This window comes from Pseudoliparis swirei, chromosome 19 (genome assembly GCF_029220125.1).
Source record: "Pseudoliparis swirei isolate HS2019 ecotype Mariana Trench chromosome 19, NWPU_hadal_v1, whole genome shotgun sequence".
NCBI lineage: Eukaryota > Metazoa > Chordata > Actinopteri > Perciformes > Liparidae > Pseudoliparis > Pseudoliparis swirei.
In genome coordinates, this window is record NC_079406.1 from 25,970,924 (window position 1) to 25,986,379 (window position 15,456).

Below are 15,456 nucleotides of genomic sequence, written 5' to 3' on the forward strand. Positions count from 1 at the left end.
TGAGAAATTCTGGAAATTACACTAAAACATCGAGCTTTATAAAACACGTATACCTGAATTAAGAAATATATATATATATACATACATATCAGAATTTCTAATATCATAGAGATATTTGCATATGATGGAAGTTGCAGGACGGTTCATTTATTGGGATATATAAATATATATATATATATATATATTAATATATTTTAATAGCGTTTGGCTCCAAAATAACTGAAGAGACCACATTGAGAACATGTTCAGGGTTGATTTAGAGTATGAAACACAATAAAAACACTTTAATGCTGCCTAAATTGTATTTCAAAGCACTTTCACACATGCAATGTCGTTTAATTCCAATTATTATAACATAAACGTGAATCGTGAGCATGTTTTCTGTCACAGGATGGAGTGTTTCTGTAAAAATGAGTTTCTGGAGAAGAAGAAAAGAAAAGAAAACAACAGTTTCTGAACGCAACGTGAATCTGTGAGTGATGAAGAGCCTCGTTACCTCGTTACCTCGTTACCTGTCTCTCTGTTGATCGACGTCCTCTGGACACAGTGGAGAGAGGCGGGGTGAGGGAGGGGGGGTGGGAGGACGCACGGGAGCACCGCCTCCATCCAATGGGACGCGCGATGGGAGGAGAGTTTGAGGAACTCCAGCTCTTTTTTTGTCCTAACTTTACCAGAGGACTCCTGAACGCAACACACGACTCGCAGCGCCGTTATTCCCCCGGACGGCGCGTCTCCCGGCTCGCTCCTCAACGCCGCTCACTTTTGGGATACACTTGTTTTGTTTTTGTTTTTACAATTATTTCAATATTATTACACTTTTTTTTCTTTTCTTCCAGGAGGAAGTTTTTTGTTTAAAAAAAAAAAATCTTACGAGGGATTTGCCAGTTTTTCCAGCCTCTTTTTCCCCCTCTGTGCGTCTTGATGCTGCGGAGCTGGAATATAAACTTTCCAGATCTGCAGGAATCATATTCTCTCCATCCGAGGAGGATTGTTGCGGGATAAAGAAAAAGAAGAAGAAGAAGAAGAGAAGAAGAAGAAGAGAAGAAGAGCGCTTGTGGAGTACTTTGAATCACTGGAGGAAAGAGACGCGCTTTTTTCTTTCTCTTTTCTCTTCTTCTTTTTTTCTTTGCTGGAATACAAATGCCTCAGTGAAGTGAAGTGGATGCATCACATGCGGCATGGACTCAGTCTGAGGAAGAGGAAACGGTGGACCGGCTAACTCACCATGGCGCTCGCAGGTAGGAGGGGGGTCTCGTGCCGCCGGCTTCATTTGATTCTCCTCGCGCTGTGGACCTTCTCGCGCTACTCCGCGTCCAGCCAGGTCCGCCAGGAGTTCCGCGTCCTGGAGGAGCAGCCCGTCGGCACCTACGTGGGCACCGTGGACACCAAACCGGGCTTCACGTACCGCTTCAGCGAGACCCACAAACTTTTCGCCATCAACGGCACCACGGGCGTCATTTACACGTCGGTGGCCATCGACCGGGAGCTCCTGCAGAGCGACGTGGTCAACGTGGTGGTGCTGTCCAGCCAGCCCATGTACCCCACCGAGGTGCGCATCGTGGTCTCGGACATCAACGACAACTCTCCGGTGTTCCCCGACGCCTCCATCGTGGTGTCCTTCAAGGAGGACGCCAGCAGCGGCCGGCAGGTGATCCTGGACACCGCCACGGACCCGGACATCGGGAGCAACGGGGTGGATCACACCACCTACAGGATCGTGAAAGGCAACGAGCGGCGGCGGTTCCGCCTGGACATCACGGTGAACCCCAGCGGAGAGGGGGCTTTCGTGCACCTGGTGTCCACCGGCGGCCTGGACCGGGAGGCGACCCCCTTCTACCAGCTGCTGGTGGAGGTGGAGGACAAAGGAGACCCCAAGAAGTACGGCTACCTGCAAGTGAACGTCACCATTCAGGACATAAACGACAACCCCCCGATATTCGACCGAGAGCAGTACCAGAACAGCGTTTTCGAGGACGCGGCGGTGGGCTCCAGCGTTCTGCAGATCACGGCGTCGGATCGGGACGACGGCGCCAACGCCGAGATCAGGTACTTTCTAGACGAGGGGACGCCTTTCCAAATCGACCCCAGAGCCGGCACCGTGGTCATAAAAGAGGGTTTGGATTACGAGAGCAAGAAGGAGTACTCCCTGACCGTCCACGCGGTGGACGGCGGCGTGCCGGCTCTGTCGGGCCGGACCGAAGCCACCGTCACACTTGTCGACGTGAACGACAACGACCCCGTGGTGAAGTTCAGGTATTTCCCCACCACCTCCAAATTCGCCTCCGTGGACGAGAACGCGCAGATCGGCACGGTGGTGGCGCTGCTCACCGTGTCGGATTCGGACTCGCCGGCGGCCAACGGCAACATCTCCGTGTCCATCCTGGGGGGCAACGAGCAGCGGCACTTTGAGGTGCACGCGTCCCCCGTGCCCAACTTGAGCCTCATCAAAGTGGCCAGCGTGCTGGACAGGGAGAGGATCTCCTCGTACAACCTGACCGTGTCGGTGTCGGACAACGGCGCGCCCACGGCGAGGTCCTCCGTCGCCAGCCTGATGATCTTCGTGAACGACATCAACGACCACCCGCCCATATTCCAGCAAACGCTGTACAGGGTGGACATCAGCGAGGACGTCCCAAAAGGCAGCTACGTCAAAGGGGTGTCTGCAACCGACGGCGACTCCGGGCAGAACGCCAACCTGCGCTACTCCCTGGTGTCTGGCAACGCTCTGGGCTGGTTCTCCGTCAGCGAAAACAGCGGTCTGGTCACCAGCGCCGCCCCGCTGGATCGGGAGGTCGCCTCTGAAATCGTGCTCAACATCAGCGCCAAAGACCAAGGGCTGCAGCCCAAGATGTCCTACGCCAAGCTCATCGTGAACATCACCGACGTCAACGACCGGGCGCCCGCCTTCTCGCAGGCCACGTATCACGTGTCGCTGGCGGAGCACGCCCCCGCCGGCACCGAGCTGCTGGTGCTGTCGGCCGCGGACGGCGACGCCGGCGCCAACGGGACCGTCCGCTTCGCGTTCGACGCGGAGACTCCGGCCGGCGTCCGGGCGCTGTTCCGCCTGGACGCCGCGTCGGGGCGATTGAGCGTCGCCGCGGAGCTGGACCGGGAGGAGCGGGCCTCCTTCTTGCTCCACGTCCGGGCGTCGGACGCCGGCAGCCCCCCCCTGCACTCTGTGGGCAAAGTCAACGTCACGCTGAGGGATATTAACGACAACCGGCCGGTGTTCTACCCGGTGCAGTATTTCGCCAACGTGAAGGAGAACGAGCCCTCGGGCTCTCATGTGACCGCCGTCTCGGCCACAGACCCGGATTTGGGTCGGAATGGCACGCTCAAGTACGTAATTACGGCCGGAGACGCTTCCAAGTTCCGCATTAACAGCAACACGGGGAGGATTACCACGCTCGTGCCCCTGGATCGAGAGGAGAAGACGGCTTACCAGCTGCAGGTGACGGCGGCAGACGGCGGCGGCCTGCGCTCACACGCGCACGCCATCGTGACCGTGACCGTCATCGACACGCAGGACAACCCCCCGGTCTTCAGCCAGGAGGTGTACAGCTTTGTCATGTTTGAAAACGTGGGCGTCGGGACCGCCGTGGGCGCCGTGTCGGCCACCACCGTCGATTTGAACGCCGACATTTCATATCTGATCGCCTCCGGCGACCAGCGGGGGATTTTCTCGGTGAACGCCGCCGGTCAGATCGCGGCGTCGAGCCAGATCGACCGAGAGGAGCAGGGCTTCTACCAGCTGAAGGTCGTGGCGAGAGCGGGGGAGATCTCGGGGGAGGCCCTGGTGAACGTCACGGTGAAGGACTTGAACGACAACGCGCCGCGCTTCGTCCACGCCGTGGAGCACGTGAGCGCGGTGGAGAACTGGAGCGCCGGCCACGTCATATTCCAGGCCAAAGCGTCGGATCCCGACGAGGGCACGAACGGCGCGGTGGTCTACGGCCTCCGGCGGAACCCCAAGGGACTGTTTCACGTTCACGAGAAGCACGGCCTCGTCACGCTGACCGGGCCGCTGGAGGTCACCGCGGGCTCCTACGAGGTCGAGGTCATCGCATCGGACACGGGCGTCCCCCGGCTCGCCTCCGGCCTCGTCCTCCTCGTCAGCGTCTACGACGTCAACGACAACTCGCCGGTGTTCGACCAGCTTTCGTACGAGGTCGTCATCCCGGAGTCGGAGCCCGTCAACAGCCGCTTTTTCAAAGTGGAGGCCGCCGACAAAGACTCCGGTGTCAACGGGGAGATCACGTACGTCATCGCCGGCGGCAACACCGGCGACGTGTTTGGCGTTTTTCCCGACGGGCAGCTGTATATCAAAGCGGAGCTGGACCGGGAGATACAAGACCGCTACAACTTAGTCGTGGTGGCCAAAGACCGCGCGGTGGAGCCGCTCAGCGCCGCCGTCAACGTCAGCGTGATCGTGGACGACGTCAACGACAACCGGCCCCTCTTCAACAGCACCAGCTACGTGTTTCATTTTGAGGAAGAGCAGGAGAGGGGCTCGCCGGCCGGCCGCGTTTTCGCCGAGGATAAAGACTTCGGCCCCAACAGCGAGGTGAGATACTCGTTCGAGGCTCCGCAGCCCGACTTTGAGCTGAACGCCGTCACCGGGGAGTTGACCAGCACGCTGCGGTTCGACCGCGAGGCGCTCGTCAGACAAAGAGGCGCCGCCGCGTTCAGCTTCGTGGTCGTCTCGTCGGACCAGGGTCTCCCCGAGCCCCTCAGGGACCAGGCCAAAGTGCAGGTTTACATTCGAGACATCAACGACAACGCGCCGAAATTCACCAAAGACGTTTACCAGGCCTCCATGTCGGAGTGGGCTCAGAACACGACTCAACTGCTGCGGGTCTCCGCCTCCGACGTGGACGAGAACAAAAACGGTCTGGTTCATTATCACATCTCCGAGGGCAACGAGGAAGGACGGTTCGCCATCGCCGGCGGCTCCGGACAAATTACTTTAGTCGGAAAGCTGGACTATGAATCGACGCCCTCCTACTCGTTAAAAATCGTCGCCGTTGACGCCGGCGCCGCGCCGCTGTCCTCCTCCTGCATGCTCAGCATCAGCATCCTGGACGAGAACGACAACTCCCCCTCCTTCCCCAAATCCTCCCTGTCCGTGGACGTCCTGGAGAACATGCGGATCGGGGAGCTGGTGGCCTCGGTCACCGCCACGGACGCAGATTCCGGTCCGAACGCGGACACGACGTACAGCCTCGCGGCCGCCAACGACCACGGCACGTTCAGCATCAGCCCCAACACCGGCAGCGTCTTCCTGGTGAAGAAGCTGGACTTTGAAACTCAGTCGCTGTACAAACTCAACGTCACCGCGAAGGACAACGGCAGTCCGCCGCGCTCCTCCACGGTTCCCGTGGTCATTCACGTCCGGGATTTTAACGACAACGCTCCCGTATTTACCCCCGGGGACATTTTCAAATCCATCCCCGAGAATCTGCCCCTCTCGGCTTCAGTCGTGACCATCGCGGCTCACGACACGGACGCGGATATAAACGGGGAGCTGGAGTACTCCATTGTTCAGCAGATTCCGCGGGGGGGCCACTTCGGCATCGATTCGAGCACCGGGCTCATATTCACCAACAAGGAAATCGACCGGGAGTTTTCCAACCTGTTCGAGCTGACGGTCAAAGCCACCGACCGGGCCGTGCCGGTGGAGTTCCGCCGCTTTGCCTTGAAAAACGTCACAATTTGGGTCACGGACCTGAACGATAACATCCCCACCTTCATGTCCCAGAATGCTCTCGTGGCGGAGCCCAACATCGTCATCGGATCCATCCTCACAACGGTGTTGGCCTTCGACCCCGACGAGGGGTCCAACGGCGAAGTGGAGTACGAGCTTCTGGAAGGGGACTCCGACACCTTCGTCATGGACAGGTACAGCGGCGATATCCGCCTGGCCTCCCAGCTGGTCCCGTCCCGACTCGTGTACACGCTCGCCGTGTCCGCCACCGACCACGGCAGCAGCCGCAAGACCTCCCGGACTCAGCTCACCATCATCCTCCAAGGGCTGGACGGGCCCGTTTTCTCCCAGCCGAAGTACATCACCATCCTCAAGGAGGGCCAGCCGCCGGGCACCGACGTCATCTCTCTGGGCGCCTCCAGCCCGCGAGGCGCCGCGACCAAAGTGGAGTATTTCATCGTGGCGGTTCGCAGCGGCGGGACAGCCGTGGGACGCCTTTTCACCATCGGCCGGCACACCGGAGTGATGCAGACGGCGGCGGAGCTGGACCGAGAACGAGGCTCCGACCTCTATCTGGTGGACGTGTACGCCATCGAGACGGAAGCCAGCCAGCCCAGAACGCAGCGTGCCGAGGTGAGTGCACTGGCGGACTTTTTTTCTATTCTCTGGAGCTACTGGAAAGCCACATTGTACTTTGCTATATTGGTCTATTTGATCTGTTTGGCAGCGAGAGGGCATGAACTCACCCACTGGCATTAGTGAGAGACATTTGGATGGAATAAGTATAATGTGATCAAGGTTTGGAGTTGGAGGGGGTAAGGGGAGTGAGGCTGTCTAAGTCACACATAAAACAGAGCCCTCTATTGCACATGCCTGTGCATTAATTAAATTCCTTTTTTTATTCAATGGCTCTGCATTGAATTAAATGAAAATCATGGTTTTTCTTAGACACGAGTTAAAAATCCTTCGTTGGCAAGATAACGTTATTGTTCCCGTTTCCAAAAAAACACACGAGCCGTAACAAATTATATTAAATGTGCCTCCTTCTAATATTTAAACAGTCTTGGAAAGGAGACATGAGTGCTGCATGTCTTCTGCACAAGCTCCACTCCCGCTATTGTAAACTGAAATATTCATATCAGCGGTTATGAACTGCTCACACACGGATAAAAAAAAGAGTTTTAATATCCCCGCTGTAGACGTGAATAATTCTATGCTGCTGTTTTTAAGGTTTGAGGCCCCCTTGATGGTTCCCCTAGTTCCTCCAGTGGGAGAGTAGCTCATAAGGTCTTCCTCTGCAGGTATGCTTCATCATTGCCAGCATTACTTTGAGCCCTTGAGCCCGAGGCTGTTTTGGCACTCGGGTGGTCTCGGGGTACCGTTTTCATACCACAGGGAAATGCTCCACAGGCAATAAGTGACCATTAAAATTGGGTGACCTCTTAGGACTCTGTGAAAAGACGCCGAGGTCAGACCGAGTGAAATCTAAGCTGTCCACCGAGTGGACAGTATTATGCGATGCACCTTTTTTTTCAGGCGTTCCCTCCAGAAAGAGGGAGTTTAAATTCTCTGAAGTGTAATGCAGGAACCTTAAACCCACATTTGGGGCGGCTGAGGCCGCCAGTGAAAATGAAAAACAAATGTGAGTCTATATATATATGTATATGTTTTGGAAATTTTAACCCGGGGGACTTGGAAAATGCCATATTATTACAGGCTTGGTGGCGCACACTCACTTGCATATAAAATTGGACTTGTCCTGAGCGGAAAAAAAAAGAAAGAAAGGTGTAAGCTTCTTCTTTTCTGGAGAAATGTGTTTTGTGTTACCGCTTTTCTGAAACATTTCCTTTGACAGTTGTTATGGATGCCTCCTCGAACCGCCAGCGAACGTCGAAGCCGGAATATAATACGGCAATCAGTTATCTGGAGGAGAACTCAACACGTTCCTGAAATCAAGGAATTACTTGGCGAAATCGCGTTAGCTAAGTTAACATGAAGTCTTTTGTTCCCGCTCGTGGCCAAATCAGAATATCCAAATGTTCGCTCGCTTTTCCCCTGCAGAAGTCGGCAATCTGCTTCTCCTGGAGACTAACGAGAGACGATACGGCGCTGCCGGCGCTCGCCTTCCACCAAAACCGTGAACTCTTTGGTTCCACGCTAAGCTTGAACTCGCGGCGAGATGACTTTACCACACCACCTGGCCGAGCTGTCGGCCTCTCTCCGGTTGGAGAAGCGTGAGATCTAATAACTCGGAAAAGGAATTCAAATGACCGTTCCTTCACTTTGGGAAAAACGTGGGCCGGGTTTTTGTGCTGAAACGCGACACTCGTTTTTTTTATTAGCCCAAAAAAAACCGCGCAGGTCGCATTCGGGCTATCGGTACCCCCCCCCCCCCTCCCCCCTCTGTCAACGGGGTCTCAAAAGAGGACGGCGTGGTACAATCAGTGTAAACCTTCAGACTTAGACTAATGTTTTTCCAGTGCAGTGTTTATACACCAGATACCCGGTAGCAACTGGGGGGGATTATTTCCACCCCTTGGGGTTGTGACCCTTTCACATTCTCCATCTCCCCATTCTGCCCATTGATTGGGTGCACGAGGGGAAAGAAAGCTGGCATGTTCCTCCTCTCCTCTTTGCACCATGTGGGATGTTTTGGAAACACTCTGAACAAAGAGAATTGGGCTGGACGGTCACCATCTTTTTTATTTCCTCTTAGAACCTTAGAAAGTGTCATCGTCAGTGGTCGTTGACTCGCTCCGCCGTTGCATGGCTGGTTCTCACCTCGGGGTCATGTATGACGCTGTGCAGTGGGCATTCACATTCTGACTTCAGCAGCTTCGAAGTGTTCGCTTGGAATGTCGAGCGAGTGACTTCATCCCCCAGAAATTCTTATTTGTTTCTTCCTCTTAATAGCAATTAACGCAGCTGAGAGTGTCCTGGAGCCTTTATTCTGTAGCCTGTAGCATGTAGCCTGTAGCATGTAGCCTGTCGCCTTTAGCCTCTATCACGTAGCCTGTAGCCTATAGACTGTAGTTTGTAGCCTGTGGCGTATATCCTGTAGCATGTAGCCTGTAGCATGTAGCCTGTAGCATGTAGCCTGTCGCCTTTAGCCTCTATCACGTAGCCTGCAGCCTATATAGTGTAGTTTGTAGCCTGTGGCGTGTATCCTGTAGCATGTAGCCTTTAGCATGTAGCCTCTATCACGTAGCCTGCAGCCTATATAGTGTAGTTTGTAGCCTGTGGCCTGTATCCTGTAGCATGTAGCCTGGAGCTTTTATCCTGTAGCTTGGAGCATGTAGCCTGTAGCATGTAGCCTCTATCACGTAGCCTGCAGCCTATATAGTGTAGTTTGTAGCCTGTGACCTGTATCCTGTAGCCTGTAGCCTGGATCTTTTATCATGTAGCCTGTGGCATGAAGCCTGTAGCCTTTAGCCTCTATCATGTATCCTGTAGCCTGGAACTTGTTTCCTGTAGCATGTATCCTGTAGCCTGGAACTTGTATCCTGTAGCATGTATCCTGTAGCCTGGAACTTGTTTCCTGTAGCATGTAGCCTGTAGCCTGGAACTTGTATCCTGTAGCCTGGAACTTGTATCCTGTAGCATGTAGCCTGTAGCCTGGAACTTGTATCCTATAGCCTGGAACTTGTATCCTGTAGCATGTAGCCTGTAGCCTGGAACTTGTATCCTGTAGCCTGGAACTTGTTTCCTGTAGCATGTATCCTGTAGCCTGGAACTTGTATCCTGTAGCATGTATCCTGTAGCCTGGAACTTGTTTCCTGTAGCATGTATCCTGTAGCCTGGAACTTGTATCCTGTAGCATGGAACTTGTATCCTGTAGCATGTAGCCTGTAGCCTGGAACTTGTATCCTGTAGCCTGGAACTTGTATCCTGTAGCATGGAACTTGTATCCTGTAGCATGTAGCCTGTAGCCTGGAACTTGTATCCTGTAGCCTGGAACTTGTATCCTGTAGCATGTAGCCTGTAGCCTGGAACTTGTATCCTGTAGCATGTAGCCTGTAGCCTGGAACTTGTATCCTGTAGCATGTAGCCTGTAGCCTGGAACTTGTATCCTGTAGCCTGGAACTTGTTTCCTGTAGCCTGGAACTTGTATCCTGTAGCATGTAGCCTGTAGCCTGGAACTTGTATCCTGTAGCATGTAGCCTGTAGCCTGGAACTTGTATCCTGTAGCCTGGAACTTGTATCCTGTAGCCTGGAACTTGTATCCTGTAGCATGTAGCCTGTTAGGTGTTACGTGTTTGCTTGGAATGTCGATCGAGTGACTTCATCCCCCAGAAATCTTTCTTGTTTCTTCCTCTTAATAGCAATTAACGCAGCTGAGAGGGGAAAAAAAAGTCATCCATTGTTGGTGAATCCAGATTCCATTCGTAAGAGTTCACGAGGTTGTTTAAAAAAACAAGTTTGGATTCATCGCATCCAGCAGTGTCCATGTTTGGAGCCTTTTTTCTCTCTCAGCGATCTATTCCACGTTTTTGGCCTCGACGTAATCAGTGAGGTGACAGCCGGTGTTTCCCATCAGCTGCTGAGGACAAAACACCTGCAGATTGGGCAACGAGCAGAAATTGTAAGTCAATTATCCTTTAAAAAAAATTTGTATGCGTTTATTTCCAGGAGGAATGAGCTTTATTTGGGGGATTTTACTAGAAAGAGCACCACGGTGCACAGATTGAAGACAGAAGGCCATTAGAAGACTTTTCTTTCACCAGTTTGGGCTCTAAATAGCACCAACGTTACGTCACACAGTTTACAATGTGTTTGTTGTTGCTGTTTTTCATTTCATTTGTTTTTCAATGCTAAAAGTGCTTTAAACCTGCAGTTTTTCTAACAGCCAGCAGGGGGCAAATCCTGAAGTCTGACGGTATAGAAGTCGACAGACGATGACTATATTTCTCTCTTGATTTATTCCCTCAGTGAACATTTGAAACATTAGTTTATTGTTTTAATCTTTAGTTTAAAGTACTCTTTAATACAGCATGATGTTCATTTATTACATGAAGGTCCCATTGAGAGTAAAATAAGACCACAAATAAAGTTATACCTTTAGAGGGAGGGGGGGGCGGGCACCTTGTGATTGACAGGTCGCTATCGCGGCGTTGTCCGGTCTGTCTTTCCGTCTTACATCTTTGGTGAACGCCTTTTTTAAAGAAATAACAAAAACCAGGGAAAACAAAAGAAAAAAGAAACTTATCTCTTTCTTGCCCTCGACTCTTTTCCTTTCATCGGCCAACTCACATGTAATCCCTCCAGACCAGACTGCGTCAACTGTTTTCTTAAACTCACTGTGAATAAAAAGTGAAGTGCTGTTTTTTTCTCGGAGAGAGGCCCGCAAGCGCCACATCAGTCCTCGCCCTCTCCCCCTGAAGGCATTGTTCTCCCCAGAAAGTAAACACAGTCAACAGGCCTTCCTTTGTTTGGCTTTCGCAGATAAAGTGTTTGTTTTTGGTCCGTGCCAGCGTCTTGCCCCGGCACATTTAGGAGTGTGTGTGGATTGCCCCCTGTCAGCCGGCTTTCCTCCCCTCCCATCACCGATGTGGGGGGGGGGGAGAGACGTACGACGAGAGCTATTTTGTGAGATTGAAGAAAGAAAAGGAGTTCGGGAGGTTTTCCTGACGTGTCGGCCGGCGTTATCTGGAGTTGTGGCAATGAAGGAAAAATGAGGGGCAGAGGGAGAAGTTTTTTAAAGGGGGTCCTGGAAGGGCCAGACGCAAGCCGGCGCTGCAAGGAATCATGGGAAGGAAGGAGGCGAGGGCAGGGCTCTTGATCGTGTAACAGGGCAGGTGGGAGCAAGAGGGCTGTAGCATGTAGCATGTAGCCTCTATCCTGTAGCCTGGAGCATGTAGCATGTAGCCTCTATCCTGGAGCATGTAGCATGTAGCCTGTCATCTTTAGCCTGTAGCCTTTAGCCTCTATCGTGTAGCCTGTAGCCTATATGATGTATTTTGTAGCCTCTATCCTGTAGCCTGGAGCTTTTATCCTGTAGCCTGTGGCCTGTAGCATGTAGCCTGGAGCCTCTATCCTGTATCCTGTAGCTTGTAGCCTGTCGCGTGTGGCCTGTCACTTTTAGCCTGTATCCTGTAGCTTGTAGCCTCTATCCTGTAGCCTGTAGCTTGTAGCCTGTCACTTTTAGCCTGTATCCTGTAGCTTGTAGCCAGTAGCCTGGACCCTGTAGCTTGTAGCCTGGAGCTTGTAGCCTGGAGCCTCTATCCTGTATCCTGTAGCTTGCAGCCTGTATCCTGTAGCTAGTAGCCTGTAGCTTGTAGCCTCTATCCTGTATCCTGTAGCTTGTAGCCTGTAGCTAGTAGCCTGTAGCTTGTAGCCTCTGTCCTGTATCCTGTAGCTTGTAGCCTGTAGCTAGTAGCCTGTAGCTTGTAGCCTCTATCCTGTATCCTGTAGCTTGTAGCCTGTATCCTGTAGCTTGTAGCCTCTATCCTGTATCCTGTAGCTTGTAGCCTGTATCCTGGAGCTAGTAGCCTGTAGCTTATAGCCTCTATCCTGTATCCTGTAGCTTGTAGCCTGTATCCTGTAGCTAGTAGCCTGTAGCTTGTAGCCTCTATCCTGTAGCTTGTAGCCTGTAGCTTGTAGCCTCTATCCTGTATCCTGTAGCTTGTAGCCTGTATCCTGGAGCTAGTATCCTGTAGCTTGTAGCTTGTAGCCTCTATCCTGTATCCTGTAGCTTGTAGCCTCTATCCTGTAGCCTGTAGCGTGTAGCTTGCAGCCTCTATCCTGTATCCTGTAGCTTGTAGCCTGTATCCTGTAGCTAGTAGCCTGTAGCTTGTAGCTTGTAGCCTCTATCCTGTATCCTGTAGCTTGTAGCCTGTATCCTGTAGCTAGTAGCCTGTAGCTTGTAGCCTCTATCCTGTATCCTGTAGCTTGTAGCCTCTATCCTGTAGCCTGTAGCGTGTAGCTTGTAGCCTCTATCCTGTATCCTGTAGCTTGTAGCCTGTATCCTGTAGCTAGTAGCCTGTAGCTTGTAGCCTCTATCCTGTATCCTGTAGCTTGTAGCTTATAGCCTCTATCCTGTAGCCTGTAGCTTGTAGCCTCTATCCTGTATCCTGTAGCTTGTAGCTTGTAGCTTATAGCCTCTATCCTGTAGCTTGTAGCTTGTAGCCTCTATCCTGTATCCTGTAGCTTGTAGCTTATAGCCTCTATCCTGTAGCCTGTAGCTTGTAGCTTGTAGCTTATAGCCTCTATCCTGTAGCCTGTAGCCTGTAGCTTGTAGCTTGTAGCCTCTATCCTGTATCCTGTAGCTTGTAGCTTATAGCCTCTATCCTGTAGCCTGTAGCTTGTAGCCTCTATCCTGTAGCCTGTAGCTTGTAGCTTGTAGCCTCTATCCTGTAGCCTGTAGCTTGTAGCTTGTAGCCTCTATCCTGTATCCTGTAGCTTGTAGCCTGTAGCTTGTAGTCTCTCCTTAGGCACAGTCAGCGGGCTGATGACGAGGAGTCTTGTAGTGGCGTTGTCGTATCCGCTCTCCTCTTCGTGAAGTTGTGTCTGCCGTTGCGTCTCTTTGTGTCTGTCGTTGCGTCTCTTTGTGTCTGTCGCCTTTGTGTCTGTCAGCCTCTTTGTGTCTGTCGTTCGCTCTTTGTGTCTGCCTCTCTTTGTGTCTGTAGCTCTTTGTGTCTGTCGTAGCCTCTTTGTGTCTGCTTGCGTCTCTTTGTGTCTGTCGTAGCCTCTTGTGTCTGTCGTTGCTCTTTGTGTCTGTCGTATGCCTCTTTGCATCTGTCGTTGCGTCTCTTGTGTCTGTCGTTCCGTCTCCTTTGTGTCTGTGAAGTTGTGTCTGTCGTTGCGTCTCTTTGTGTCTGTCGTTGCGTCTCTTTGTGTCTGTCGTTGCGTCTCTTTGTGTCTGTCGTTGCGTCTCTTTGCGTCTGCCGGCCTGCTCTGTGTCTGCGGGGCTCTGTTTGTGTCTCTCTGTGTTGCGGATCGCTCTGATTCATAAATCTTCGTCGTCGGCGAACTTCAAAGTCTGCTCTTCTCTTTCATTGCCTCTTTTGCTCTCTCCTCGTGTTTGTGTGATGCTCAACGTCCTCCGACATGAAGGGGAGATTAGATTAGGACATCAAGAGGCGGTAATGGAGGGTTTTTATTTTCCGTTTTTTTTTCGAGAAGAAGATGGGAAAGCGGGGGGGGGGGGGGGGGAGATGAAACGCCAGCCAGGTCGACGAGGCCGGGGAGGAGAAGGTCATGAACGTCCGGACCATACGATACGGATGTCGGCTTTTGTGTGGTTGCTGTGTGTGTGTGTGTGAGGCTATTAATACAAATTGAAATATTGATGACTCCAGTTCCCACAGAGAGGTCGAACACAGACACTGATAGGCCTCTCTTCAGCCTGTACTGTTCTTTGTTTATTGAAACTGAACCTTAAAAAAGACGTTGACTACTTTGGATTCATACATTTTACAGGGACATTTTACAACAACTGGAGGAGGAATTAACAAACTGCTGTCCTATGTGTTGTAACTCATGGTCTAATTGGTATTTGTGTGTGTGTGTGGGTGGTAGTCTAGTCCATGCCAGGGCAATAATTCATAATCCGTCTCTAACCGGCCATCGAGGAGGTGAGCATCTGCTCGGCCGTCCCGGTGGGTGGTCGCTCCGGGTGAACCTGCGGGTGAGCGCAGGTCGTCCCGGGGGCGTCCGCCCGCCCGCCCGTTTTTTGTTGTTTTTTTACGAGAAAATCGCCATAAAAGTTGGATAAACATTCGCTCATGCATAGATGCGTGCAAGCAAATGTTGCCAAATGCACACACACACACACACACACACACACACACACACACACACACACACACACACACTGACCACCGAGTTCAAACTCAACTCTCAAGTGCAGGAATACTTTGAATGGTGGAGGCAGGCAGAATGATTCAGTTTATTATGATGATGTGACCGTCAAATCAGATCCTTTGGGACTCAAGCTGGAGTCTTAATGACTTTATTCTGTTCCATTAGACGGCGTGTTGGCGTCTCGCAGCTCTTTATAGCTTTAAGTCTCTAAAGGTTGAACTGTAGTTGTTTCACATTTTTTATTTTCCTCGCCAGAAGTCGGCGACTTGTCAAACTCTCTGGGGGCGGAGAGGTCGCGAGCGAGGTCGCGTGGTTCTGCTCGTTCTTTAAAGTTTAGCCAAGTGTCACGCGAGAAATTAAAGAGCAAAACAAACTCTTTTTGGGGGGGGGGCCACGAGCCACAACGGCTGTGAAGTCAGTTTTGGGGCTGTCGGACGGACCGGGCAGAGCTTCAGAAGAGATTTAGATCTTTGCACACGGCCCGTTAGCCGCTCGAGTCACATTCATCGTCCATGACGTCGCTTCTCAGCATCGTGGAGTTGTGTGGTCTGCTTGATGGAAGCCTTCACTGAGTGTGATGACCGGGATGACCGGGGACGCTGGAGACGGATACGAGAACTACCGTCTCTCATTTTTTAGAATAGTCAAATGATATTTATTTGGATATCTTCATTTGTGACTATTTATTAAATATAATGTTGTTATGACCAGTTAAAGAGCAAATACAACCCAGTCAGGCTTTTGCGTTGTACTTTTCTACAAACCACCGGATACGTTGATTCAATGATTCATAACTACGTTTCAGGTGTAACGTAACATTGTAATGTAACATTGTAACGTCACATTTTAACGTAACTTTGTAACGTAACATTGTAACGTAACACTGTAACGTAACACTGTAACGTAACATTGTAACGTAACATTGTAACGTAACATTGTAACGTAACATT

At 51.8% G+C, this 15,456-nt stretch overlaps 1 protein-coding gene across 1 annotated transcript in view; it reads left to right on the forward strand.

The window, feature by feature from the left end:
• The first annotated feature begins 189 nt into the window (after positions 1–189).
• Positions 190–15,456, forward strand: part of fat4 (FAT atypical cadherin 4) — a 114,562-nt gene continuing 99,295 nt past the window's right edge. The window contains exon 1 of the mRNA XM_056439142.1: positions 190–6,337. Within this exon, the coding sequence (XP_056295117.1) occupies positions 1,226–6,337 (5,112 nt within the window). The 5' untranslated portion in view covers positions 190–1,225. The remainder of the gene's footprint in view (positions 6,338–15,456) is intronic.